This window comes from Equus asinus, chromosome 10 (genome assembly GCF_041296235.1).
Source record: "Equus asinus isolate D_3611 breed Donkey chromosome 10, EquAss-T2T_v2, whole genome shotgun sequence".
Lineage (NCBI taxonomy): Eukaryota > Metazoa > Chordata > Mammalia > Perissodactyla > Equidae > Equus > Equus asinus.
In genome coordinates, this window is record NC_091799.1 from 13,691,612 (window position 1) to 13,717,056 (window position 25,445).

Genomic DNA, 25,445 nt, shown 5'->3' on the forward strand with positions numbered 1-25,445 from the left:
TTGTTCCAATGGTACCTGACGCAGAAGCCCCGTGTCTCAAACACAGGACAGAGCTGCTCAGGGTAAAGCTGGGATGAGGCCTGGACTTCCCACCCCCCATACACATGTCAGGGACACTCTCCCCCACCCCCCAACAGGGCACAGCTCGAAAAGCACTGAAGGATTCCATCGCCTCTTTTCATAGCAGGAAAAACTGAGTTTTGTCCAAAGTCACCCAGAAAATCGAGGGCAGAACGCTAGGCAGTTAGGCTGAGACTTGGGGTCTGTCCTCAAGGACCTGTCTCTTGTCACTGCCCATCCCCAGGTACCAAGACCCAGGAGGGTCAAGATGAATGTTCAGGTCGAAACTGAGCTTTTCGGAGGCTACAGCTGGGCACCCAAGAGAATGCTGGCCCTTGCTCCAGGCAGAAGTTTCTTCCCTAAGGTGAGGAAGGGGAGGTCCGTGCCCTGGACTGGAGCCCTGCCTCCACCCTGCCGAGCCCCCTCCACCCGGCTCCATAGACTGTCCCCACCTTGCCTTGAAGAGTAAAGGTCTGGGGAAGACTCCGGCCCCTGGTCATCCCAGGTTCTCAGACTGATCCCACCATGAAGCCCCTTATTCCTGGGAAATACCCTGGGGCATCCTCCAGGATCCCAGAGGAAGGGCAGGTCAGAGACCCAGTGTGGAGGGTCTGTGGCTGGTGGGGAGCATGAGGACTGGGTTTGGAGTGCAGGGCTCCCAGTTCAGCTTGGCCACTAACCAACAGGGGGATCCTAGCCCAGTCCCCTCGGTGAACTCAAACCCGGTGCCCCACCCCCCCACCCCAGCCCCGTGGTTACCAGTGGGGAGACAGACCATGCAGAGTTTTTCCTTGTCTCCCTGGAAGACCAAGACCAACTTCATGGAGGAACCTAGGGAGGGATTTCCTCACATGGCCATTTTACAGATGGGAAATCTGAGGACCACTGAGGGGAATGGCCACACGGGGATGAGGGTAACATGAGTACATCCTCTCCACCACAGGCCTCTCCAGGTTAGTCCTGAGCTGCTGGACAGGGACATGTGCATGACCTGCTGATCCTGGCAGCTGCTCCCAAATGAGCTAGGACACATGCCTGTGACCCGCATACCTCATCTAACCCCTGCTCTAGTCAGCTCCATGCAAGCAGGGACTGCGCTGGTTCACTGCTGTGTCCCAACCTCCAGATCCATGCCTGGCGTGCAGTAGGCACTTAAATGCTTACTGAATAAATAGATGAGTGAATCCGTGTCAGGTGCTGTTGCTTTACAGACAAGAAACCTGAGACATCAAGAAGTCTTGGGTTCATTCATTCATTCACTCGTTCATATACTCATTCATGCATTCAGCATGTGCCTGTGTGCAGGGACCTGGAAAACTATGGTGAACCCCAGACACCATCCCTGCCCTGGGAGCTCACAGCCTAACAGGTGGGACAGCATCTCATACGCAGCCAGTAAGTGGGAGTGCAGCCTCCATGGGCCTCCTCCTCCTCAAAAGGTATTCAAGTAATAGTTCATAAAAGCTTATAAAATTATATCTAGAGAGAGAGAGAAGGAGAGGGAGGACTGCAAGCTGGCACACGTTTCTCCCACCTCTCCCTCTGCCCCCATGCTTTGTTGGTTTTGTTCTTTCTGATTCGCCTGCTGGTTCCTGTGAACACTTCAGGCCTCTGCGTAAGTTCCTAGTTCAGTCCACGTACGCTCTCCAATTACAAAGATGTCCAAATGCACAGCCGCTTTCTCCCGCCTTCCTTTCCCCTCTCGGTTCTCGGTGGTTACATTTTCAAGTCATGGAAGTCCCTTTGGTTTTCCCTCATCTTTTCACCGCCCCTCCCAGGCCAGCCCTGACGCTGTCCTTAGGCCAAATTTGTCCTCTCCTGGAGGTGGGGGGTGGGGAGGAGGGAGAAAGAGAACGCTGCTTGGGCCAGGACAGGGCTGTGGCCAGTTGGCAGAGTCCTGGGCCTGCCCTGTATTGCTCACCTCTTTATTACCAGGGAGGCAGCAGTGTCTGGAAAGTACACCAGAGAACTTTGCAAACTTAAACCAAGTGAAGAAAACAAACCAGTCGGTCCCAGGGACCAGTGTCTCCAGCTAAAAATGGCAGCACCACCTTTCAGCTAGCACTCACCAGCTCCTGGGCCTGTGCCACGCACCCGCAGACTCTGGGGAAACAGGCCCTGCCTTACAGGAACCCGTGGTCCTCAAGGGAAACCTCAACGACACCCCGGAAGGACCTGGGAGGCTGTACCCAGGCGCCACGCAGATCTGGGTTTGCAACTTCAAGGTGCATCACTGCCACCCTGAGCAAACCCATAACCTCTCTGAGCCTCCGTTGTTGTTTTGTCTTCCGTACTGTTTCTCTGTATCTGGTTTCTCTCCTCCCAACCCCCGTCTTGTTACTACTTCCTTATTTACCCCTGGATGCCTTCCTTTTGGTCCCTCTGTATGCCCTCCCTCTCCACGCCTAAGCTGAGGCCTCTGCCTCCCAGCCCTCCACCTCCTGCGCTTGGCCTACCCTTGGTGAGATGTAAGAGGGTCCCTCTGGGGCTGCCAGAGTCCCTAGGGTGAACAAGAGTCAATGCCACCCCGACAGGCCGGCCCGTGGGAGGAAATACGGCCAACCTCATCTTACAGGGGAGGAAACAGAGGCTCCAGGAGATTTCGGGAGCCGCTGTGCCAGGCTCAGAGGCCCTGGGCAACGGAGACATGATCCCAACCCAGAAAAAAGTGCGACATCCAGCTGGTTTTTCCTTCCTGTGATTGCTTCCACGCTCTTCTTTCTTCCTTTATTTTAAACAATTACCTTTTATTTTATTGTGAGGAGGACTGGCCCTGAGCTAACATCTGTGCCCATCTTCCTCCACTTTGCCTATGGGAACTGAAGACACAGCACGGCTTGACCAGGAGCGGGGCTGTGGGCGGAGGGCGCAGGCGGCTGGGAAGAAGCTGTGGGCGGGGCGCGCGGGTGAGTGGGAGGAGCTGCGGCCGTGGGAGGGGCGCGCGGGTGAGTGGGAGGAGCTGCGGCCGTGGGAGGGGCGCGCGGGTGAGTGGGAGGAGCTGCGGCCGTGGGTGGGGCGTGCGGGTGAGTGGGAGGAGCTGCGGCCGTGGCGGGCGGGACGCACGGGGGGGTGGGAGGAGCTGCGGCCGTGGGCGGGGCGCGCGTCGCCTTTTTCCTCCCGCGGCCCCCGCCCCCTCCCCTCCCCACCCTATAGAGCAGCTCCTCCCACCCCCCCGCCCCCTGCGGGCCCTGCGTCAGGCTCAGCCCTGCACGCTGCCGCTGCCGGAGGCCGGGCGCGGCGAGGGGGTAGGTGAGGCCATCGCGTAACCCAGAGTGGAGGAGGAGCGGCCAGAACCCGGAGCTGGCCCTGGCGGGCGGAAGTCGAGGTACGCGTCTCGCCCCCAGGCTGGTGGGTTCGGACCCCGGGCTGGGGCGCACGGGGCTCGGGCCTGGCTCTGCGTCAGCGGAGTGGTCCCGGGAGCCTGGGCCCCCGGGAGGCAGGGACTCGCGGAGCGGAAGATCGTGGCGGAAGCTTGGCAGGACCCCGTGGCCCTGGTGGGGAAACTGAGACTCGCAGAGGGAGGGAAAGGGAGCGGGCTTGCCGGAGGCCACCGGGTGAACAGGGGCCAAAGCCCCAAAGCCCGGGCCCTGGGATCTTTCTCTGACCTCGGGCTGACCCCTGCACGACTGCCGGGGGTCCTGCGGGCGCTGTAAGCGGAGAGTGCCTTGCTCAAGGTTACCAATCCAATGAGAACTGAAGCCCCTTCCCGCGGGCCCCCTAGAGGAATGCACTGCTGCCACCCCTACCCCCGGGGTAATCACGGCCGCCTCTCTGCGCAGCCCTCGCCCAGGCTGCGTTTGTCCGCTGGGGTCACAGTCAAGCCGACTGTAGGCTTGATTTCCGGCGTCCTCAGTGTTGTTCCTGGGAATCCTTCTCGAAGCCCCGCCCTCGCGCTGCTGCCCCGGTCCCTGTATGCTGTCCACCCTCTGCTCACTGCCCAGAGACACGGTTGGGAGGGAGACCTGAGAGCCTAGGCTGGAGGCCAGTAGGCCGCGCCAGAGTGCCTCTCCCCAGGCACAGCTGCAGCCTTCTCTGAGCACTGAGCCCCGTCCCCGGTCCACCTCCCGGGGCTGCCAGAGCCAGCCTGGGATCCAGCAGGACGAGGAGACATCAGGGATCCACATTCCTCTGGTGGGGCCGCCCAGAGGAGGGCAGGGCAGCAAGGATGGGGCTAGTGTCCCCTGGATAAAGGAAAATTCCTTTGCAGGTGTTCCCCGACCCTGGAGACAGAGGCTCAGAGCCTGGCATCCCTGAGAGAGGAGGGCTGATCGGCCAGGACACGCCCAGTCTCAGCAGGTGCCCAGGCTCAGGTGCTGCACCTGGCCATGCGCCGCCACAGGCTGGCCATCGGCCTGGGGGTCTGCCTGCTGGTAGGGACGGTACTCTGCACTCTGTGGTGAGCATGCCCCATGGAGCCCTCCCTCTGTCCCCCAGATGCCCCCCTCTCTCCTGCATCTCAACCCCCAAATCTTGACCCCTTCAGGGGATTCCTGGGTCCCACCCACCTCTTCTGGCACGCTTATCCCTCAACCCCATGCCAGGGAGACCAAACTGGTTTTGGCTTCTGAACTTTGCCTTGTACTGGCCTCTGCACTTGGTCTTTTCTCTGCCTTGACCATTTTCCTAGCCATGTTGATGAGGAACTCCTGTTCATGCTCCCAGATTCACCCGTGTGTTCCTTCTGCGGAGCTCCCGGGGCTGCCCCTCACTGCCACCCCCTTGTGTTCAGGGCCTGGGTCGAGAACGTTCCTGCCCCAGGAGTGAATGGCTCTATGGGTGAATAATGACGGCATGCTGGAAGGCCAGGAGACTTTGTACCCCAAGGAGTGATGAGGGACCCCCGGTTGCCTTCACTCCCATTAACCCGCACCAGGTGAGTTTTCGGCCTCTGGGGCAGAGGTGAGTCAACAGGTGTTTTTCCTTCCCAGGGTGTATGTCGAGGACTGGCTGCCTGTCTCCTACGTCCCCTATTACCTCCCCTGCCCAGAGATCTTGTAAGTATGGGGCTGGCAGAACCGGGAGCTCTGTGGGCTGCCCGGAGTGTGGGAGATGGGAGAGCTTTTAACGTCACTTTGCAGGTTCTGAGGTCGTAAGCTCGTGATTCTGATCAGTGTGCATAAGTGAGTAATTTATGGGCTGCCACAAATGTGGAGTAAATTTTGCCTGTTTCACTCCTCGGTTGTCCTTGCAGCACCCCCTCTGCAGTCTGACCCTGAGCATGTTGTGTGGCTCCGAGGCTCCCTTGCTGCATCTGTCAAATGGGATGGTCGAGGTGCCCCGGCCTGCAGCAGGGAGTGCGTTGATGCCTGTCAGTGACCTGCTGTGGCACCAGCCTGGAGGAGGCGCTCAGGAACACTGCTTTTAGGACGTGACATTTTTGCTCGATTTTGTGTGTGGTTTTTTGTTTTTGAGGAAGATTAGCCCTGAGCTAACATCTGCTGCCAATCCTCCTCTTTTTGCTGAGGAAGACTGGCCCTGAGCTAACATCTGAGCCCATCTTCCTCTACTTTCTATGTGGGACGTCTACCACAGCATGGCTTGCCAAGTGGTGCCATGTCCACACCTGGGATCCCAACCAGTGAACCCGGGGCCGCCGAAGTGGAACATGTGAACTTAACCACTGCACCTCCGGACCAGCCCCAATTTTGTGTTCTATGTGGATTCAAAGAACAAATTAACATGTGACCAGTCTTCCCCACATAACGAATCTGACTTTTGACAGTTAAGAGCGAAACAATGGGTTGCGATGGTCTTGAGGGGGCATTTGGCCCCATGGTCTTTTGTTTTTCATGACAGCTAAAGCAAAGTTTGCCAGCCCTCTTGGTCTAGTGGTTAAGATTCCGCACTCTCACCACCACGGCCCAGGGTCATTTCCCAGTCAGGAAATCATACCACCCATCCGTCCATTGTCATCCTGTGGTGGCTGCAGGTTGCTGTGATGCTGAAAGCTATGCCACCAGTATTTCAAATACCAGTAGGGTCACCCTTGGTGGACAGGTTTCAGCAGAACTTCCAGACTAAGACAAACTAGGAAGAAGGACCTGGCCACTCACTTCTGAAGAAATTGGCCATGCAAACCCTGTGAACAGCAGCAGAGCGCTGCCTGATAGAATGCCCGCAGGTAAGATGATGGAGCAAAAAGACCGGGCAGGGTTCCATTCTGCTGTCCACAGCGGGTGGAGGAGTCAGAACTGACTTGACAGCACTAACAACAGAACGTTTAAATCAGGATCATAGACTATAATGAACAAGGCATTTTTTTTATTATAAACACAGAATATAGGAAGTTAGGAAGCTGTAAAACAAGAAAGAAAAAAGCTCCCAAGGGTCCCACTGGTCTGAGTTATGCTGATTCCAGAGTTCATTGTCGGCTTGGTGGTGGCTGCATTTTCTAATTGAACAGACTGTGCACTTACTTGGTTCTAAAAGCAGAAAGGCTGCTTGCTATTGGAAATAGTTGTGATCGTAATGTTTTTGCGATTTGTATCCTGTTTTCCCAGAGTTGGCTTTATTTTTCGGTGTGGATTCATACTCTGGGTGGTCACCATCATTTTACCCCCCTCAGGGGTTGGGTCATAATTCTTGGACCCCTCCCCCTTTCCCACCAGCAAGGGTGGAGCATTTAAGTTGTTTCTAATTTCTCAGTGTCGGAAACATAGTTTGTAAGGAGCAGCTTTGGATAGAAAGCTTTTTCCATCTTAAAGATCCTTTCTTTTGATACGTTCCCTTCCTGGGCCAGAGGATATGGTGGGTTTTCCATCCATCTCACCAGGTTGCTGTTCAGAGGGACGGTGGCACATCACACGCTCAGATCCACACACTCACCACTCCCAGCTGGGCAGCTGCATTGCATATGGGCCAGCGCTGGAAGGACCGGGTATTATGAGAAACAAAGACCACACCACCTTGCTGATTCCAGAGATGGGAGGTGCTATCTCTTTGGTTTAAATTTCATTTCTTTGATTCCTCCTGAGGCCTTCATTTCCCCCACGCCTTCTCATTAGTTGAATTTCCTCTTCGGTGACCTTTCTTTGGCCTGTTTGCGGTTCTCAGTCATCACCCTTGACCCAGTGCATTTGCTACATTATTTTTCTTTCTAGTTTGTCTGCCTTGGTTCTACTGAGGTGGAGTTTTTTTGCTTGGGTTTTTTTTTTTTTTTTGCTCAGGAAGATTAGCCCTGAACTAACATCTGTACCAATCTTCCTCTACTTTATTTGTGGGTCGCTGCCTCAGCATGGCTGACGAGTGGTGCAGGTCTGTGCTTGGAATCCAAGCCCATGAACCCGGACTGCTGAAGCAGAGAGCACTGAACTTAACCACTATGCCACGGGGCCGGCCCCGAGTTATTTTTTTAATAGATTGAAATTGGAGGTTTTTGTTTGCTTTTGATGGTCACAACTTCCCCTTTTTTCATTTGGATTTCTTCTTTTAGTTTTGTTTCCTTCTGCGGTTTGGAAACGTGAAGCTCCTTGTGCTGGTCCTGGCTCGTCTGTGGTTCAGTGTTCTTACAGCTAACTCTTGAATGCAGCTGGATCTTGTCTGGGCTTGTAGGGAGAGGGGAGGAGCCAACTGCCAGGGAAGTGGAGCACTGAGCTGGCTGGTGCCAGTGTCCTGGGGCCCTTTCCCACTTCTGACCCCCTTCTCAGAGTCCCGTCACTTTCTGAGCAGGGACCTGAATGTGCTGGTTTACGTGAAACTAGGGCAGAGTGCCGATTTGATGGATTGACTTCAAAAAATTGTTGATTCAAGGGGCTGGCCCCGTGGCCGAGTGGTTAAGTTCGCGCGCTCCGCTGCAGGCGGCCCAGTGTTTCGTTGGTTCGAATCCTGGGCGCGGACATGGCGCTGCTCATCAGACCACGCTGAGGCAGCGTCCCATATGCCACAACTAGAAGGACCCACAACGAAGAATATACAACTGTGTCCTGGGGGGCTTTGGGGAGAAAAAGGAAAAAATAAAATCTTTAAAAAAAAAAAATTGTTGATTCAAGAGTACAGACTAATCACAGAAGGACAAACATCGTAGGATTCCACTTATCTGAGGTCTCTAGAATAGTCGAATTCATAGATAGACGTAGAATAATGGCTTTCGGGCTGGGGGAGGGGAAGGGAGAGAGTGTTCAATGGGGAGAGAATTTCAGTTTGGGAAGATGAGAAAGTTCTGGAGATGGATGGTGGTGATGGTTGCACAACAATGCAATATACTTAATGCTGCTCAACTGTACATTTAAAAACAGTTAAGGGGCCGGCCCAGTGGCACAGCGGTTAAGTGTGCACGTTCCGCTTCGGCGGTTTGCCGGTTGGGATCCTGGGTGTGGACATGGCACCGCTTGGCAAGCCATGCTGTGGTAGGCATCCCACATATAAAGTAGAAGATGGGCTCAGATGTTAGCTCAGGGCCAGTCTTCCTCAGCAAAAAAGAGGAGGATTGGCAGCAGATGTTAGCTCAGGGCTAATCTTCCTCAAAAGAAAAAAAAAGTTAAAATGGTAAATCTTTGTTGTGTATATTTTACCACAAAAAAAAGCATAGACTAAAAAACATGGGAAAAGGGAACGCCTTCTGAGGCCTTCCCAGGTTATAATCCTCACTCTGGCTCATAATAAACTCACCCCAATTCTGACTTAAAAAATAAAAAAGGTGGGAAAACTGAAGGAGGCTGAAGCCATGCCCCAGGATCGGCATATTGAAAGTCCCTGGTGCATGGCAGGCGCTGAGTCCTCTGGCGGTCTGAGCCTTACAGAGCTGACTTCAGGCCTCTTCTGGAGCTGGCTCTCACCCCGCTCCCTGGGGGCCTTGGGCAGACCTTTCCCTTCTCTGGACCTCACTTCCACCCTCTGGGGAAGGACTCTAAGCAAAAGGTTTTATTGTCCCCGTTTTCGGGCTGAGGGAACCAGTGTCCCATGAGTCAAATGTCTGGCCTCAGGTCTCGGCCAGGTAGATGGTGGCAGAGCCAGAGGCCCCCGTGCAGCCTGCAGCCTCCTTTCTCAGGGACCCGCTTCTTCCTTCTCCAGCCCGCTGACGTTGCTTGAAGCTCAGGAAGGCTGGCCACACGCGCCGCCTGCCGAGCGAGGGCCAGGCTGCCTGGTCTTACTGAGCGCTTGCTCCGTGCTGCGCTGGGCTGAGAACCGCAGGCTCGCGTCCCTCGCTAATTCTCACAGCAGCCCTCAGGGTTGAGGGTCATTACCCATTTCACAGATGAGAAGAAGTGGGTGTATCAGCCAGGTTGCACTAAAGAAACAGAACTGGTAGGAGGGAGGGAGGAAGGAGGAAGAGGGGGAGAGAGAGAGTACAAGGAATTGGCTTACACAGTTGTGGGGTGGCTAGGTTGGGCTGAGATCGGAAGGGCAGGCCGGCGGGAAATGCAGGCGGGAACCCATGGGCAGTCCGTCCACGGGCGGACTGAAGATTTCTTCTTCATGGGTAGCTCAGTTCTGGTCTTAAGGCCTTTCCTCTTACTGGATCAGGCCCACCTAGATTATCCGGGATAATCTTTACATAAAGTCAGCTGGTATAGACGCTGATCCCATCTCCAGGATACCTTCAGGGCAGTGCCTTGATTGCTGTTTGAGTAACCAGGCACTACACTGACCATCACCGTGGGCTCAGCTTAAGTAACTCCCCCAAGGTTCCCAGGCTTGGAATCTTGCAAGAAGGTGGCAGAACTGGGCTCACTGGGCCTTTGCTCCTTCTCAAACCTTCCGCTCCATGCCGGGCTCCTACAGAGTGACATGGTTGAAAAGGCATCAGCTTTGAACACAGAGACCACCAGGTTGGAATCGCTGCCCTGCCACTCAGTGCCCCTGGACAGACCGCTTCTGTAGGAGCCCAGCCCCGCAGAGGGCAGAGCGGTGGTGGGGATGGCTCCCGGGAGTCTGCATGGAACCTGGGTGGTACCTGCCCCGTGGGGCTCTTTGGTTAAGCTCAGCTTCATCCTTCACGTGCTGAGTGTCTCTGCCCCCCGCCCAGCCCTAACGGCTCTTTCTCCTCCACTACCAGCAACATGAAGCTGCAGTACAAGGGGGAGAAGCTGTTCCAGCCTGTGGCACAGTAAGTAAACTGTCATTTTCCCTTTTGTGGTCCTGGGGCTGGGAGCTGCCTCCCCTCACCACTGGCCCTTCTGGTTGCAGGTCACGGTACCCCCAGCCCAAGCTGCTGGAGCAGAGGTAGGTGTCGGTCAGGGCCTGGGTGCAGAATGGAGAGACCTGGGTGGTAGGTGAGGGGGACAGCTCTGATTCATTAGTTGGGGTGGTGGAGGTCTCAGGCCTTGGGGTCCAGGTAGTCTGGGATGGTGGAAAGACACACTGGGAGTCAGGGACCTAGGCTCTGTCAGTAGCTGTGTGACCTTGGTCGGGTTACCCTGTTATTCTGAGCTTTTTCTGTACAGGTGGATTAATGATAGTACCCACCTCACAGGAGGTGGGGGGACCAGATGAGACGGTGTTTGTGAGATGCACAGCATTGCACCTGCTGCATAGCAGGTGCTCAGTCCCGTGTTATGATGATACTGGCACTCCCATTTACTAGGCACAGCAGGCAGCTGAAATGCCAGGTTCTTCTAGACACTTGATGTGCTTTAACTCCTGGCCCTCCCAACCGCGCTGGGAGGCTGCTGTTATCATCTCCACTTTCCACGAGAATACTGAGGCCCAGAGACTGGGACAAAGCTGCCCAGGGTCACACAGCGTCTCAACCCCCACGGCCTCCCCTGCTGCCAGGCCCACAGAGCTGCTGACGCTGACGCCCTGGCTGGCGCCCATCGTGTCCGAGGGAACCTTCAACGCCGAGCTTCTGCAGCACATCTACCAGCCGCTGAACCTGACCATCGGGCTCACGGTGTTCGCCGTGGGGAAGTGAGTCACGGCTGGCTGGGCGAGGGAGGGTTCTCTCTGAGCCACAGGAGCGTGCAGTCTGGGAGAGATGGGAGCCTGCCCGACGACGGAGGCCCTGACCCAGGTGCTGCGCGGGTAGGAAGGGAGAGAGTGGAGTGGGAGGGGGTCTTCCTGGAGGAAGGGGGTCTGGCCCTGGCAGGGAAGGGGGGCAGGCAGCCCAGGTGAAGGAAAAGCAGGAACCTTTGCCAGGTGCCCCTCACCCCTCGCTGCTCCCCCTGAACAGTCCAGGCAGGCGTGAAGGGATGGACCCCCCAGATCACCTTATATAAATGGGGGTCCATGGGCAGGCCACAGGCACATCAAGAGACCCAGACAGAGCTGGCCCCGCCCTCCGGACCCTCTCCTCTACCGGCTCTGTCTGCCCACTCTCTGGATCCCTCCTGTTTTCCTCTCTCCTCCCTCACCCCACCTGGCCTTTGCTTTAGGAGCCACCACCTGGCTGCTTGCCTCTAGGTCCCTTTCTGGGACTTCTGAGAGAGGGACCATGATGGGGCCCCAAGGCAAAAAGTGCTGGCCAGATGCTGGATGGCCCCCCTGGGGTCAGATGAGCCCCTGGTCCAATCGGCTGTGGCCTGGGGCGTGGGGCCACATAGTTTCCTCGGCTCTGCGCCTCCGGGACCCCCACAGCTTTGATGCAGCCACTGGGCTGCTGCTCGCTTCCTTTTCTCTCTCTGGGTCTCAGTGTCTTTGCCTATAAAATGGGGATTACGGTGCCTGCCCTGTAGCGAGTTTTTGAGGCTCAAAGGAGATAAGAACACTGCCCAGCACTCAGTAAGTTCTCAATAAAGTTAGCTTGGTTTGTGAATGGAAGAGTCATCCTGAAGCATCATTCTTAACGACAGTCTTAAGAGGTTGGTACTGTGATTGTGGAAATTTGAGAGGAGGACCCTGAGGGTCAGACCTGAGTGACTGCTTGAGGTGGGGAGCTGAGAGGGGGGGCCCCAGCCTGGCCCTGCATCGCCAGCGCATGGTGGGAACCCAGGCAGTGGCCCTGCCAGGGCTGTGGTGGACGTTGTGGTTATTGCCACCAGGTACACCCACTTCGTCCAGCACTTCCTGGAGTCGGCCGAGCGGTTCTTCATGCACGGTTACCGGGTATGCTACTATGTCTTCACCGACGACCCCACGGCCATTCCCCAGGTCCCGCTGGGCCCTGGCCGCCGCCTCGGCATCATCCCCATCCAGAGGCACTCCCGCTGGGAGGAGATCTCCACGCGCCGGATGGAGATCATCAGCCAGCACATTGCCAAGAGGGCGCACCAGGAGGTGGACTACCTCTTCTGCGTCGATGTGGACATGGTGTTCCGGAACCCGTGGGGCCCTGAGACCTTGGGAGACCTAGTGGCTGCCATTCACCCGGGCTACTATGCTGTACCCCGCCAGCAGTTCCCCTACGAGCGCAGGCATGTTTCTACTGCCTTCGTGGCAGACGGTGAGGGGGACTTCTATTATGGAGGGGCGGTCTTTGGGGGGCGGGTAGCCAACGTGTACGAGTTTACCAGGGGCTGCCACATGGCCATCCTGGCAGACAAGGCCAATGGCATCATGGCAGCCTGGCAGGAGGAGAGCCACCTGAACCGCCGCTTCATCTCACATAAGCCCTCCAAAGTTCTATCCCCAGAGTACCTCTGGGACGACAGGAAGCGCCAGCCACCCAGCCTGAAGCTGATCCGCTTTTCTACACTGGACAAAGACACCAGCTGGCTGAGGAGCTGACAGCAGAGCCAGGGCTGCCCTGGAGGGCGACCCCAAGCCCTGGAGCCAGCCCACCCCACAGGAGCACCCAGCTTGCCCCAGAAGAGCACCCAGCCCGCCCCAGAGGAGCACCCACCTCACCCCAGCGGAGCACCCACCTTGCCCCAATGGAGCCGCCTTGTACCAGTGCCTCACCCCTCAAGCCTTAGCTGAGCCCAGCCCTGTCCTGCTTACCTCTCAGTCTGCCAGGAGAATCCAGCCAGAAAATGGATGTGGCAAGGCCCTTGTAAACTGTAAAGGGCTGTGCCTACTGGAGGAGAACCCAGAGGTCACACAGCAGCATGGCCCCAGAATGGTCGGACACGAGGAAGGGAGACCAGAGCTCAAAGAGGGTAGGCCTTCCCCCACAGACGTGCCTTCGGGGCAGGATCTGGAGTCCCGGCTCTGCTCAGGGCCTGCGTCCCACCCCTGCCCCTCTTGTTGCCGATTGCCCTTAAAGCTACACTTCTGACATCCTGGTGTGAAAGGTGTCCCAGACCCCTTCTCTCTGGCTGAGGGGCTCCCGGGTACCGTGATGTCCCCCAGCCACATGGAGCCAGTTCCTCACTCAGGGCCCCGGAGCGAGCCTTTGACATGGACCAGCTCTAGGCTCTCTCTGGTTTCAGGTCCAGCCTGCACCCACTGGCGGACCACACTCTCGGGCACTAGCCGCCTCCTTTGTAAGGGGGTCGGGCCAGTTTTTAATAAAGGTTACATGTGCTAGGCCCTCACCAAGGTGTTCTCCCCTGCACCTCTGAGTGTCTGTGCTGCCAGCCGCTGGGGTACAGGCAGCCTGGATTTCAAATACAATCAACTTGTGGCGGTGGGGGAGGGAGGAGACAGCTTTTCAGAAAACCTGGGCTAAAGTCGGCTGCTGTGACAGGCAGGATTTCGTTCTGGAGAGTGGGTGCCGTGGGAGTGTGCTGTCAGACGTGCCACGTTCCTGACCGAGTCGAGGGGAGCAGAGCCCATCAGCGGGATACCCTGTGGGTTCTTAGTCCCTCAGTGCATAAAAGATACGTCTGCTAGCCCTCCTGTGTCGGGTCCGCCTCAGCCTGTGAGGACACTGGTGGGTGTGGCGCAGACTCAGGATCAGAGGACCTGCGAGGGCAGCCTCACCAGCGTGGCCCCAGAGGGACTTGAGAGCCCCACACTGGTTCTGTCTGTCTGCGGGGGGCGGGAGGGGGGGTGTAGATTCAGGGCTGGGTGGCCTCGTGTCCACTCCCCTGGGGGCAGCAGCATCTTTGCTGTGGAAAGGAGAAGGGGAGGGTGGGGAGAGGTGCACTCTGTGGCCATATCGGGATGGGCACCTGGCCACTCCTGGCAAAGCTAGGGTTCAGCCCTGAGGCCACTCTTCCTGTAACCTGTGGTTTGGCCCGTGAGCAGGGACAGATCACAAGAGCGCAGACAGACCGTGACCAAGTGAGGAGACAGCCTGGGCTGCAGCGCACGAGTCAGGGAGAAGCCCTGTCAGGGAGAGGCCCTGGGGTGCTTCCTGGACTGAGGCGCAGGTGGATCCATGGCCCGTGTGTCCCCAGCAGGGAGCACCTTCCCAGGGCAGGGAGGGGCTATGAAGCAGGGCTGTGCCAAAGAAGAGGCCCCTGGATGTGAAGACCAGGGAAGGCTCAGGAGCAGGTAGCCCCCAGGCCTGGGCACCACCAGCCTTGCAGGGGAGAAGGGAGCCCCCACCCCACTCCCAGCCCAGCTCTGGGCCCAGCATCTCCTGGACCTAAGCCCCCACAAGGGACTTTGACTGACCCTGGTCCCCATCCCAGGGCATGGTCCTCAGACATGAGTTGAGTGGGTGACAGGCCCCAACTCCTGAAACCAAACCAGGATCCAGGCTACTTCCCCGAGGAGCTGAGGGCCTGGGGCCAGAGCTGCAGAGCTGCTCCAGGGTGGGAAGAAGCAAGGGGCCTGGGGTGGGCAGAGGGGAGGGGAACCGGCCCGACCTAGCAGAGGGGGCAGGAGTGCCCAGAGGCAGCCCCAGCAGCCCTCAGCCTGGCTGCCAGGGCCTGATCTGAGCTCTGGGCACCAATCTTGCCAGGGCAGATCAGTTTGGGAACTCTGAGCTTTTTTAAATTGTAGAAGTACTTCTTTAAGAAATAGACAAAATTACAAATATCCGCAGCACCCCCTGCAATGGAGACCCCTGGAACTGAAGCTTCCTGTCCCTTCATGGCCAACAGGCTCCTCCCCAGCATTACCATCCAAAATGGTCGCTCAGCTGTATGGCCTGGCCCAGCACACCTCTGCTCACACAGCCCACCAGTCAGGCCTCCCGGTCCCATCACCTGGCCAATTCCTGGGGACTCCTGACACCACCTCCACTAGGAAGACTGCCTTGATTTGTGCCCCCCTCCAGAGCAGCTGCTGTTCGGTGTTCCCATAAATCCTCCTCACGCTGTGTCATCATTTACAATGTTCTGCCAACCCCTACCCCTTTCCCCAGTGGGTAGACTCCAAAGGACACCTACGGTGGCTGACCAGGTTTCCCTGGTACCTGAAGCCCAGGAGGCACTCCAGGAATGTTTGTTGAATGGCTGTGTGAATGTGAGGCAGCTGAAAGAACACAGGTTTCCATCTGTCCCAGCAGCTGTGGGATGTTGGGCAGGTCACGCCACCTCTGTAAGGCCCTGGGATGAGGATTAAATGAGATTAAGCTGGAAGACTTCTGGACACTGACTCTTCTTGGGCAACTACCTTGAGAAGAGCCATCTTTGGGCCCCCCAGACAGCATGCCCAGCTCTGGGAGGAGGCAGACGACCTCCACAGCCCCCACTGTGCACAGGAGGAAACTAAGGCAGGCCTCATGCCTGGCTGGGGCTCACGGATGTGTGCTTGGGTGGGGTGGATCACGTGCCCACTAAGCTCCCTCCAACTCTGAGATGCTGGGGCTCTGATCAAACCTCCTGCACTGTGGCCCCTGCTGCCCCCAACCTGCAGTGACTCCTGACTCTTTGCCCGACACTCAGAGTCCTGTGTGACCCGGGCCAGATGCCCTCCCCTGTGCACCCCTCACCCCACTCCAGCCTCCCTAGAGCCTTCCTCCCTCAGGGAGCCCGCCAAGCCCTTGTCCCTCTCAGAGCCCCCTGCCTGCAGTGTCCCTCCCTGTCGCCCCCCAACCTCCGTGGACTCACCTCCAAGGCTGGGCTCAGAGGCACCTCCTTGGGCTCCTGTGCAAGCACAGCCTTTGGGGTCAGATTGACCTAGGTTGCGACCCCAGCTGGGCCACGCCACGGCCCTGGGACAGGCCAGCTCATGTGGTGACTTCTTCAAGCCTCAGTTTCCTCCACTGAGAGTGGGGTCAGTGACTCCGCCCTCGGGAGGGTGTGCTGGGATTAAAGCAGGAGATGAAGGGGCCCAAAGAGCTGGACTGAGGCCGTGGCCTGGCTGGGGGAGCACCAACACGTGGCAGGCCTCCGATGGTCAGCGCCGGGTTTGGCTGGGCCTGGTCACTTATAGCAGAGTGACCCTGAGTGCTGGGGCCACTGCTCATCTATAAAATGGGGTGAAATCACTCAGTGCCCAGGGGCTCCCTAACAGTAACTCCACCCCCCTACCCCCGCCCCTCCCGGTGGTGGGCCCACTGCCCTGGGCTCCCTCCAGCCCCTCCACACCAGCTAGGGCTGCAGTCAAGGATAGGCTGGACCTCGTGTCCTGCGGTCCTGCAAGAAGAAGGGGAAGGGGGGTGTAATGGAGGAGGCGGAAGGGGCGGCCTAACCTCCTTGCCTACACTCGGTGTCCACTGCCACCTCCCGGTCCCCCTGTCCCCAGATATCCACCAAGCTGCCCCTGCAGGTGGCATATGAGGACCGGGACAGAAGGATGGGGTTGTATATTCAGTGACTCCCGCGTCCCCAGGCCTCCACAACCACCCGGCCCAGCGCCCAGCAGCCCCCGCCTGGTCGGGTTTCAGGTGGCCCGAGATCCTAGGAGGCGTAGGAGGCACGGAGCAGGCGGTGGGGGCGGGGGACACGGGGACCAGCTCCGCGCTGAGCCCTCGGTGAGCTGTGCGCGCGCGGCAGGGCGGGGTTCACGTGCACGCGCTGTCCGCGGGCCCGCGCAGGCCCCGTGTGCGCGCCCGGCTGTGGACACAAGGCCCGGCTGCCCCAGCGGGGCCCACCCACGTCCGCCTGCGGGAGGGAGGCCCGTGCGCGCCCCCGAGCGCGACCCCGGGGAGCTCGCGCGGCGGGGCCCGCCCCTCACACCTGCGGGCGGGCCGGGGCAGGGAGGGGGCGGGGCCGCGGCTGTCCCCGCCCACCCGGCCGGAGCCCAGAGCCCGGCGGAACCGAGCAGCGGGGCCCGAGCGGCCGGTGGCGCGGCGCAGCGAGGACAATGGGAGCGGCGCGGGCGGCGGCGGTGGCCGCGGAGCCCCGGGCCCGGCGGGGACGGGAGGCCGCGCCATGAGCCCCGCAGCCGAGCGCCCCCCTGCGCCGCGCGCGGGCCGAGGCCAGCGGCCTCTGCGAGCCCCGGGCCCCGCCCTGGGGCCGGCGATGCGCAGCCAGGGCTGAGGATGATGGTAGATTGCCAGGTGAGTGCCCCGCACGGCCCAGCCCTGCCGCCCTCCCCGCCACACGCCCCCCGCCCACACCCCATCCGGCGGGGAGGGAGCACGGCGCCGCGTCCACGCTGAGCGCGCGCTTACGCAGTTCCACGTCCAACCCCTCTTGGTACAATTGGGAGACTGAGGCCAAGAGACGGGCAGGGACTGGCTCCGGGCCACGGGGTGGCAGAGTCCAGGGGAGATTGGAGGGTTCCAGCCTCCTAGGCCAGGACTAAACCCTCCTGTTGGGTTTCTTTTGGGAATGAGAGCCCCTAACATCCTGGGGGCTCCTTGTCCACCCCCTCTCATGTGGGGCCGTTTCCTCTGGGCATCCCCACGCGCCCACAGGTACATACACGCACATTGACTTCACAGGTAGGGACCGGGGAGTGGTGTCAGAGGAGGAGTGCACACTTGGGAGGTGACGGAAAAGAAGAAAGAGGTCGGAGGCAGCTCTGCCATGAGGCAGGGGTCTGCCGGCCCCTACACACACGCCAGGTCCGTAGAATGGGGAGGGAGAGAGATGTCAGACTTGTGGCCAGCGCATCCCCAGGGTTGCCAGGGGGCTGCAGGCCAGGGACCATCCCAAGGGCAGCCTGGAGAGGATGGTTCCTGGGGTCCTGCATCTGTCACTCTGGGCACCTGGAACTGGGAGGACACTCCGCCTCCCTAATGTGGAGGGGGCTTCAGGAGAGAAGGCCTCAGCGTATTCCTCTATAAATTGGGGTGTATAGACGGGGTGGCCCCAAGAGTCCCACAGACTCATAGAAGAGTCAGTTGACCTTAGTTCTCCACCCATGACCCATGTGCTCCAAGTCCTTGGAAGATGCTTTCTACTCCCTTGAGGTCCTTCTGAGCAGAGGGCAGCCAGCCTAGAGGCTTGGGGGCTTGGGACCTGGGTAGTGCAGAACGTGGCAGAGCACTGGGCCACTTGTCCAGGGACCAGGGACAAGGCCGTCCTTGGAGCCTCGGGGTCCTCATTTGGAAGTGGGGCGGAGTCATTGCCCTGGCTGGGCTGAGGAGGCCTCATGAGTGAACTGGACACGCCAGGCTCAGTGGAGGGAAAGAGGGGACAAGGGAGGCTTCCGAGGTCCCGCACGTGGCCCCTGGAGCCTGTAGGTCCTGCCCCTTTGCCTCCTGGGCCCTGGTGGATCCAGTGCCTAGACTACATCCAAACAAAGGTGTGTGTTTTGTTTTCTGGTTTCCAGTCCGGGGCTGCAGTGCTGGGGATGACCACCAGGGGGCGGGCTCTGCCCGCTGTGCTCATGGAGCAACCTGATCAGGGAAGGGACACCCACGGGTCAATCTGGGCTCCCCCCCCTCCTGAACCCCACAGGCACCTTCTATCATGGGCATCCTTGTCCACAGTGTGAGCTGCTCAGAGGTGGGAGGGCCATGGTGGGTGCTCTGAGATCCTCTTTTTATTCTTGCAGCTACTTTGCCCCCAGCACTCACCCTGAGCAGGGCCGTGTTGGGCCTGGAGGTGGACAGCACCCACATGGTCCCTGCTCTCCAGGAGCTCACAGCCTGGAGGAGGAAGGGACAAAGTGTGAAAGCAAATCCACATGAAAGAGAAGAGCAGGGACTACAGGGAAATGAAGCAGGTGCTGGAGGGAGGGCCGGGAGCCCCTAGGTGGATCCAAAAGGCTTCTGTGGGGACATTTGTTGGCACCAGAAGGACAAGAGGACCCAGCCCTGCATCCATCTGTGGGTGGTGTGCTGGGGGTGGGGGCAAGGGAGGAGCTCAAAAGTACAGAGACTTGAGGCAGGAGAGAACTTGGCCAGAGGGGAGGTGAGAAAGGAGCCAGTGTGGCTGGAGAGAGCTGGGGAGGAGAGATGGGAGGAGGGAGGAGGGCAGGGCCAGACCCAGCCTGGAAGGAGGAACTTGTTGTCTATGCTGTGTGACAGCATTACCCTAACTTAGTGCTTACAAGAACAAACATTGACCATCTCGCAGCTTCTGTACCAGGATCCAAGCTCGGCTCAACTGGGAGCCTCGGCCTCAAGGTCTCCCAGGAAGCTGGGGCTACTGTCTCATCTGAGGCTCGACTTGGGTGGGGTCTGTCTCTGAGATCATTCATGTGTTATTGGCAAGATTTGTCTGGGCCGTGGGTGGATCCAGACAGATATGCTGGAAGGAGGTGTCCTGTGGTCAGGGTTGATTCGAGGAAGGGAGGCGTGATGCTGAAGATGAGGATGACGATCGAGGCTGGTTGTCTAGTGAGCACTCACCTGCACTCCATCTTCCCTGCCCCAGGTCACCGCCTACTTCATCATCAGGTTCCTGGAGCTCTTCCTGAAACACAGGCTTGGCTGCACTTGGCCAGGGTGGCAGAGGTGGGGGTCGGTGCAGTGGGGGTGTTGTATTGGTTTCCCATGTCTGCCATAACAAAGTACTACAGGGCTGGCCCCATGGCCAAGTGGTTAAGTTCGCGCGCTCTGCTGCAGGCGGCCCAGTATTTCGTTGGTTCGAATCCTGGGCGCGGACATGGCACTGCTCATCAAACCACGCTGAGGCAGCGTCCCACGTGCCACAACTAGAAGGACCCACAACGAAGAATATACAACTATGTACCGGGGGGCTTTGGGGAGAAAAAGGAAAAAAATTAAATCTTTGAAAACAAACAAAGTACTACAAACAGAGGCTGAAAACAACAGAAATTTATTCTCTCCCCGTTCTAGAGGCTAGAAGTCCAAATCAAGGCGTCGGCTCCCCATGCTCTCCCTTAAGGCTCTAGGAAGGGATCCTTCCTTGCCTCTTCCGGCTTCTGGTGGTTGCCGGCAATCATTAGCATCCCTTGTCTTGTAGATGTGTCACTCTAGACTCTGCTTCTGTCTTCATGTGGCCTTTTCTTTGTGTCCATGTCCAGTTTTCCCTCTTCTTAAAAGGACACCATTTGGGGGCCAGCCCAGTGGCGCAGTGGTTAAGTTCACACGTTCCGATTCAGCGGCCCGGGGTTCACTGGTTCGGATCCCAGGTGCGGACATGGCACCGCTTGGCAAGCCATGCTGTGGCAGGCATCCCACATATAAAGTAGAGGAAGATAGGCACAGATGTTAGCTCAGGGCCAGTCTTCCTCAGCAAAAAGAGGAGGATTGGCGGCAGATGTTAGCTCAGGGCTAATCTTCCTCAAAAAAAAAAAAAAAAGGACACCATTCATTGAATTGGGGTCTACCCTAATCCAGTATGATCTCGTCTTAACTTGATTCCATCTGCAAAGACAATATTTCCAAGTAAGGTCTCATTCACAGGTGCCAGGCCTTAGCACTTCAACATGTCTTTCCGGGGACACAGTTCAACCCACAACAGACTCTCCCCCTGAAGGCCAGGCACCCAGATGCCCACAGGGACAGGGGAGCCGTTGGGGTCTGAGGAGGTCTTGGGGACTGGGCGCCCAGCTCGTGGTTGTGGGGTGTGAGTGGAGCCAGGCTCTTCCCTGGCTTGGTGCATCCTGGCGCAGCGCCAGCAGGTGGCACTGTGACCTCCTTGTGGCCACCCCAGTGCTGCTTTGAGCAGCCCCAGGGTAGACAAAGGTCTCACCTTCCAGTTGCGAGGAGACGACACTCAACTGTAAACAGACCAGGAGCACAGTCATTTCAGGGGTGACACGCGCTGTGGAGGAAATCAAACGAGGCGGGGCCCTGGAGTAACGACTGGGTGGCAGCTTGGGTGGGAGGCCAGGGGGCCGGGCCGGGCCTGGCCCAGGACCGCAGTGGTCAGAGTTTGCGTTTCCTCCTTCATCTGCAAGCTGAGCTGCCCCTTCGCCATTTCCAGGGGCCCTGCAGCTATGATTACACTTGTGGTTTCCAGATAGCTCTCCTGTTACTGCAGGATGGGCGAGGCACCATGAGTCCCGGGTGGGCGTGGGTGGGCTGTCCAGGCAGGTCAAGACTTGAGGGGTCCCTTCCCCAGAGACCCTGCCCAAAGGGGTCAGTGCTGCTTGAGCTCCCCAACGCTCGCCTGGTGGAGTTCTGCCCTGTCTTCTTGTACAAAGCAGGAGGGCCATCTGGGGCAGAGGAGCAGGCGCCCTGGGCTCCTTGCCCGAGAGTGGGCTCCCATGGGCAACAGCGAGATGGAGCAAAGTGCCCAGCATGGCGATGACCACTTCTTACTGTGGTCCCTGGGCACTTCTGAATCCCACAAGGCCGAGACCATTAGCCCTTGACAGCCAGTCACTGATTGATTCACGCAGCACATATTTATCGAGGGCCTTTGTGCTGAGCGCTCAGCCCGTGCGGAGGGCCTTGACTCCCCTCAGAGGAGACAAGACGGTAGAGTAGGAATGGAGGAACAGGGGTATGGGACAAGCCATAGATCCTCTGAAGAAGGCATTGGGCTGGAGCCCGGGGGCCTGGATTCAGTGGCCACTCTGCCATCAGCGGCCCACTAGCCATGGGGCTGTGCTCTGTGGAGTAAGCTCCCGGGCCACTCCGGCACCTCTGTCCTGTGCTGTGGAGGTGCCTGGCAGTGACAGCCAGCCCGTAGCACCTTGTCTGTGCCTGACCTTGGGCTGCAGTGTCTCATGGCATGTGCTAGATAGGTACTGCTGCCATCCTCACTTACTGGTGGGGAAACGGAGGCACTGGGAGGCAAAGGGACTCCCACAGCTAGGGAGTGGCGGGACTGGTGGGGGCCAGTCCCCGTGTGCAGACAAGCCTGGGAGGGGCCGGGCGTGGGTGCTGGGACCAAATTCCTTCCAATTACAGTGAGCTCCAACGGTCAGGGCTGGGCAGGCCCTGCGGCAGTGGTTAACAGAGTGAGAGGAGACATAAACAGAGCTAATGAGCCCCTATCCGCCTCTCCCCGCTCTAATAAAGGCCTTGGGCTCTGGGCTCTGCATTTTCTCAGGCTTCTGGAGTTTTGAACCTCAAAGCATCTTCTCCTAGGGTCATGGCTGGGTGGGTCTCTGTGGGGTGGGGAAGTGAGCTTACAGAACTTCAATGTCTCCTCCCAGGACAGGCAAGCCAGGGTGAGGAGGTGCAGAGGAGAGGGCATCCCCCTAAAAATGACAAGCTCCAGAAGAATGGAGAGTTCCCTTGGCCACCCGGAGCAATTGCTTGGCAACTACAGGACCCCAGATACTTGCCTGCAGGAAGGTTGAGGGCTGGGGGCTTTCTGATGACCTGTGTGTGGACCTTAGGTACTCCTTATGGCTGATTCACCCCCGCCCCCTGGATCCTTCCAGAGGGAAACCTCAGACTGCTCCCCACTCCCCATCGCCCCACCCTGCCAGCCAGCCACCTGGCATCAGGCCAGCCCCCTAGCAACAGAGGCTATTTCCTGGATACCTGAGTGACAGTTGAGTGGCAGAATGTCAGAAAATGTAGGGTCAGAAGGCTGAGTGGATGGGGCCAGGTGCCAGCCAGAGTGGGGGACCGGGCATAGTGCCCTGTGCTCTGCCGCTCTGCAGCCATGAGCGACCTGGGCCTGAGGCAGGATGGCACGGGAGGGTATGGCTGGGGGGAGGGGGTGTAGAGCCCCTGGAATAGGGAACTGCAGTTCTGGGGCAGCTTTGAGACAGATTGGCTTTGTGACCTTGGCATGTTCCTTCTCACTGGCCTCAGTTTCCCCATCTGTGGCCCCTTGTACCCCTGTGCCTGCATGTCCGTCATTCAGGGCATAAACACTGTCCTGTAAATGATGCCACCTACTGGGGACTAGGGCGGGAGGCCGAGAGGCCAGGACCAGGCTAGCCGCTGCTTCCTCCTCTGCCTGCCTGCTTCCATCCCGGTGCTCACGGGGAGGCAGGCAGCCTCACGGTTAAGGACACTGGCTTTGGAGATGGACACCTGTGTCTGTGTCTCAGCTCAATGCTTATTACGGGATGTCCTAGAACGGGCGTTCAGTCCCTCCGAGCCTGGCTGTTCCCCGGCTGTGAGGAGAATACCCACCTGAGGCTTGCTGCGGGGATGAAGGAAATCGGGCCCAGTGGGCTTTCTAGGGGTTGCTTTAGTTCGTGGGTACTGACCCTGTGCCCAGCGGCGATGAGGACACAAATGCGGGCTGTCTGCAGCCGGAAGGAGCGAGGTGCAGAGCCCCCGGCCACCGGCAAGGGCCATGCAGTGGAATGGAGAGAGGGGGCGGGGCCAGACTGCCAGGCCATGGGATTTGGGACTTTGGAGCCGGAAGGTTGTGAGGCCCACCCAGTGGCCCTCGGGTGTTCCCTCTGGGGAGGGCAGTGAGGAGTGGGGCTGTGGGTGACCCTCCGCCCTAGGGTTTCTGAGTGCCCTCAGGGATCCTGGCTTCTAATCTGACCTTGACCATTCTCTCACCATGTGACCTTGGGCCATAACCTCAACCCTAGGAGCCTCCCCGGCCCCACCTGCCACTGGGGAGGGGGGTGCCCACCTCCGGAGCTGGGGTGGCCCGGTGGCGTCCTGTGCCCTGTGCCGGGCCATGGTTAGGTGTGGCAGAGGCTCTGCCCAGCAGCCCCCATCCAGGCGCCATGTGGCAGGAGGAGGGCGGGCCGAGGGCGCTGCAGACAATGGACCAGGCCAGGCAGCGGTGGTGGGGGGCTCAGGGGTGCGGCCGGCCGGGTGCTTCATGCTGGTGGGCCGCCGAGCCTGCGGGGGAGGGGGGCAGGAGGCCACTGGTGTGGAGGGAAGGAGGATGCAGGAGCGCTGCCCAAGCCAGCCCTGCTCCTGGCGCGGTGGGTGCATACTTAAGCGAATTGAGGCTGCTCAGCTCCCCCTTTTCTCCCAGGATAAGAGGGGACAGGGGCCACCCCGGGGCTGGAGGGTACCCGGAGCCCTCCCCATCTCTGGGCTGGGATCCAGAATTGGTTCTCTTGGGGAAGAAACAGGGCCTCTTCTCTGGACACCACCTGAGCGTCCAGGTGTGCCCACCACCGGGTAGAGCTGAGGTGGGGGGGCGGGGTGGTCCTGGCCAGTTGAGAGGAAAGGACCATTGGCCAGTGAGTCCAGGAACCTCCCCACCTCCTGCCCTGCCCTCCTTGGGACTCCATCCTGTCGCTGGCCTTTGTCCCCAGAGGCCCTTTCTCTGTAACTGTCAGGCTCATGACTGGGAGGGGGAGGGGGCCAGTATTTAAGCCCTTGCGGGCCACAGCCACCTGAACTGAATCTCTTCCTACGGGATTCTTGCTCCACCCAACCCCTATCTGTCTGGGCTGTGGCCAGAGGGAGGGGGACAGCCCAGCCCTGGTTATCTCCATCCACCTCTGTCACGAGGGGCCCTGGCCCCCGGGCATGTGAGAGGTCAAGGTGGAGGGAGCCGTGGGCAGTGGGAGCCTGGCGCGGACTTGAGCACCCCAGACAGGTAGTTCCTCAACTCCTGGCTGCCGTGGTCCCCTCATCTGTGGACTTACGGATGTCACGGCGCGTGAAATGTTCCTGAGGCACCGGGCACAGGCACAGGCAGGTCCTCCACAGGGACAGGAAAGTGTCTGCTCCCCTCCAAGGAAGGCAGGCGGCTGTGTGGCCCACCAGCTGTGAAGACAGGTGGTGTTAACTGCCCTTGGGGAGCAGGGGGCAGTCCCTGAGTTGAATCTGCACGTTTCTTCCAGGTGGGGAAACTGGGCCCAGAGAAGTAGAGTCAGTTGCCCGGGCCGTACATGAGCCCCACCTGGATCTCCTTCCTCCCTGAGGCTAGGGTCGCGGGCCCTTGACCGCCCTACGGATGTGCTGACCAGGAACTTGCCTGATGGTACCCTTTGCCCCTCTAGTTGCTCAGAGTTGAAGTTCAGCCATAAGCAGTTCCTCTGGCCTGAGGCCTGGGTGGCCAGGGAGGTAACAGCTCTGGGCTTTGGGGGCAGGAGGTGGACAGGGGCAGTGCCACCACCTGCCTCCTCACAGCAGACACTTGCAGGTCTTTAGGGTTTCAAGAGAGGTTTCCTTCCTGGCCGCTGAGGCCAGGATCTCCCTGCACAGAGCTCGGGCTTCCTTCCCCTCTTGCCAGCCATGCCAGGAGCTGCCATGGGGGCCCCAAGGGAGCGTGCTTGCTGGATCCGGGCACACTGGCTAGCCATCGTCAGCAGACTTGCATTGCAGCTTCTGGGGTTGTGTGTGCAGTCCTGCACCTCCATGTGGGAGTGTGCGTGTCAGGAGTGTCTCCCTGCCTTTGGGTGACCGTGTGCACATTTGAGTGAATATGTGACCATATCCATCATTTGCGCCACCAGTGTGCATGACAAGCCTGGTACTGGGTGGCTGAGCCAGCACATGTGTGAAAGGATGCATGTGGCTGCAAGTGGAGACACAC

General features: G+C 58.8%; 2 protein-coding genes across 10 annotated transcripts in view; both read left to right on the plus strand.

Moving 5' to 3' along the window:
- The first annotated feature begins 3,114 nt into the window (after positions 1–3,114).
- Positions 3,115–15,342, plus strand: GBGT1 (globoside alpha-1,3-N-acetylgalactosaminyltransferase 1 (FORS blood group)). Of its 8 annotated transcripts, none has more exons than XM_044778470.2 (8): positions 3,115–3,385; positions 4,268–4,456; positions 4,989–5,054; positions 6,833–6,988; positions 10,055–10,105; positions 10,186–10,221; positions 10,774–10,908; positions 11,979–15,342. In XM_044778470.2, the coding sequence occupies exons 2-8, from the start codon at positions 4,386–4,388 to the stop codon at positions 12,661–12,663; spliced, it is 1,200 nt and encodes a 399-aa protein (XP_044634405.1). In that variant the 5' UTR covers positions 3,115–3,385; positions 4,268–4,385; the 3' UTR covers positions 12,664–15,342. The 8 variants fall into 8 exon arrangements, with proteins under 8 accessions (XP_044634405.1, XP_014718846.1, XP_070374546.1 ...); XM_070518446.1 differs by having other exon boundaries at positions 3,281–3,385; positions 10,583–10,908; XM_014863360.3 differs by lacking the exon at positions 6,833–6,988.
- Positions 15,343–16,771: 1,429 nt separating this feature from the next.
- The window catches only part of RALGDS (ral guanine nucleotide dissociation stimulator), a 48,035-nt gene continuing 39,361 nt past the window's right edge, over positions 16,772–25,445 (plus strand). The window contains exon 1 of one of the 2 annotated variants that reach the window (XM_044778472.2): positions 16,772–17,215. In XM_044778472.2, the coding sequence (XP_044634407.1) occupies positions 17,198–17,215 (18 nt within the window). In that variant the 5' untranslated portion in view covers positions 16,772–17,197. The remainder of the gene's footprint in view (positions 17,216–25,445) is intronic. The other variant, XM_044778474.2, reaches the window with a different exon arrangement.

Excerpts from the sequence above, each read along its gene's own strand:
- GBGT1 (XM_044778470.2), top strand. The coding sequence starts at position 4,386 with ATGCGCCGCCACAGGCTGGCCATCGGCCTGGGGGTCTGCCTGCTGGTA. Across the intron at positions 4,457-4,988 it reads ACGGTACTCTGCACTCTGTG|GGTGTATGTCGAGGACTGGC; the intron begins GTGAGCATGCCC and ends TTTCCTTCCCAG. Across the intron at positions 10,222-10,773 it reads CCCAAGCTGCTGGAGCAGAG|GCCCACAGAGCTGCTGACGC; the intron begins GTAGGTGTCGGT and ends CCCTGCTGCCAG.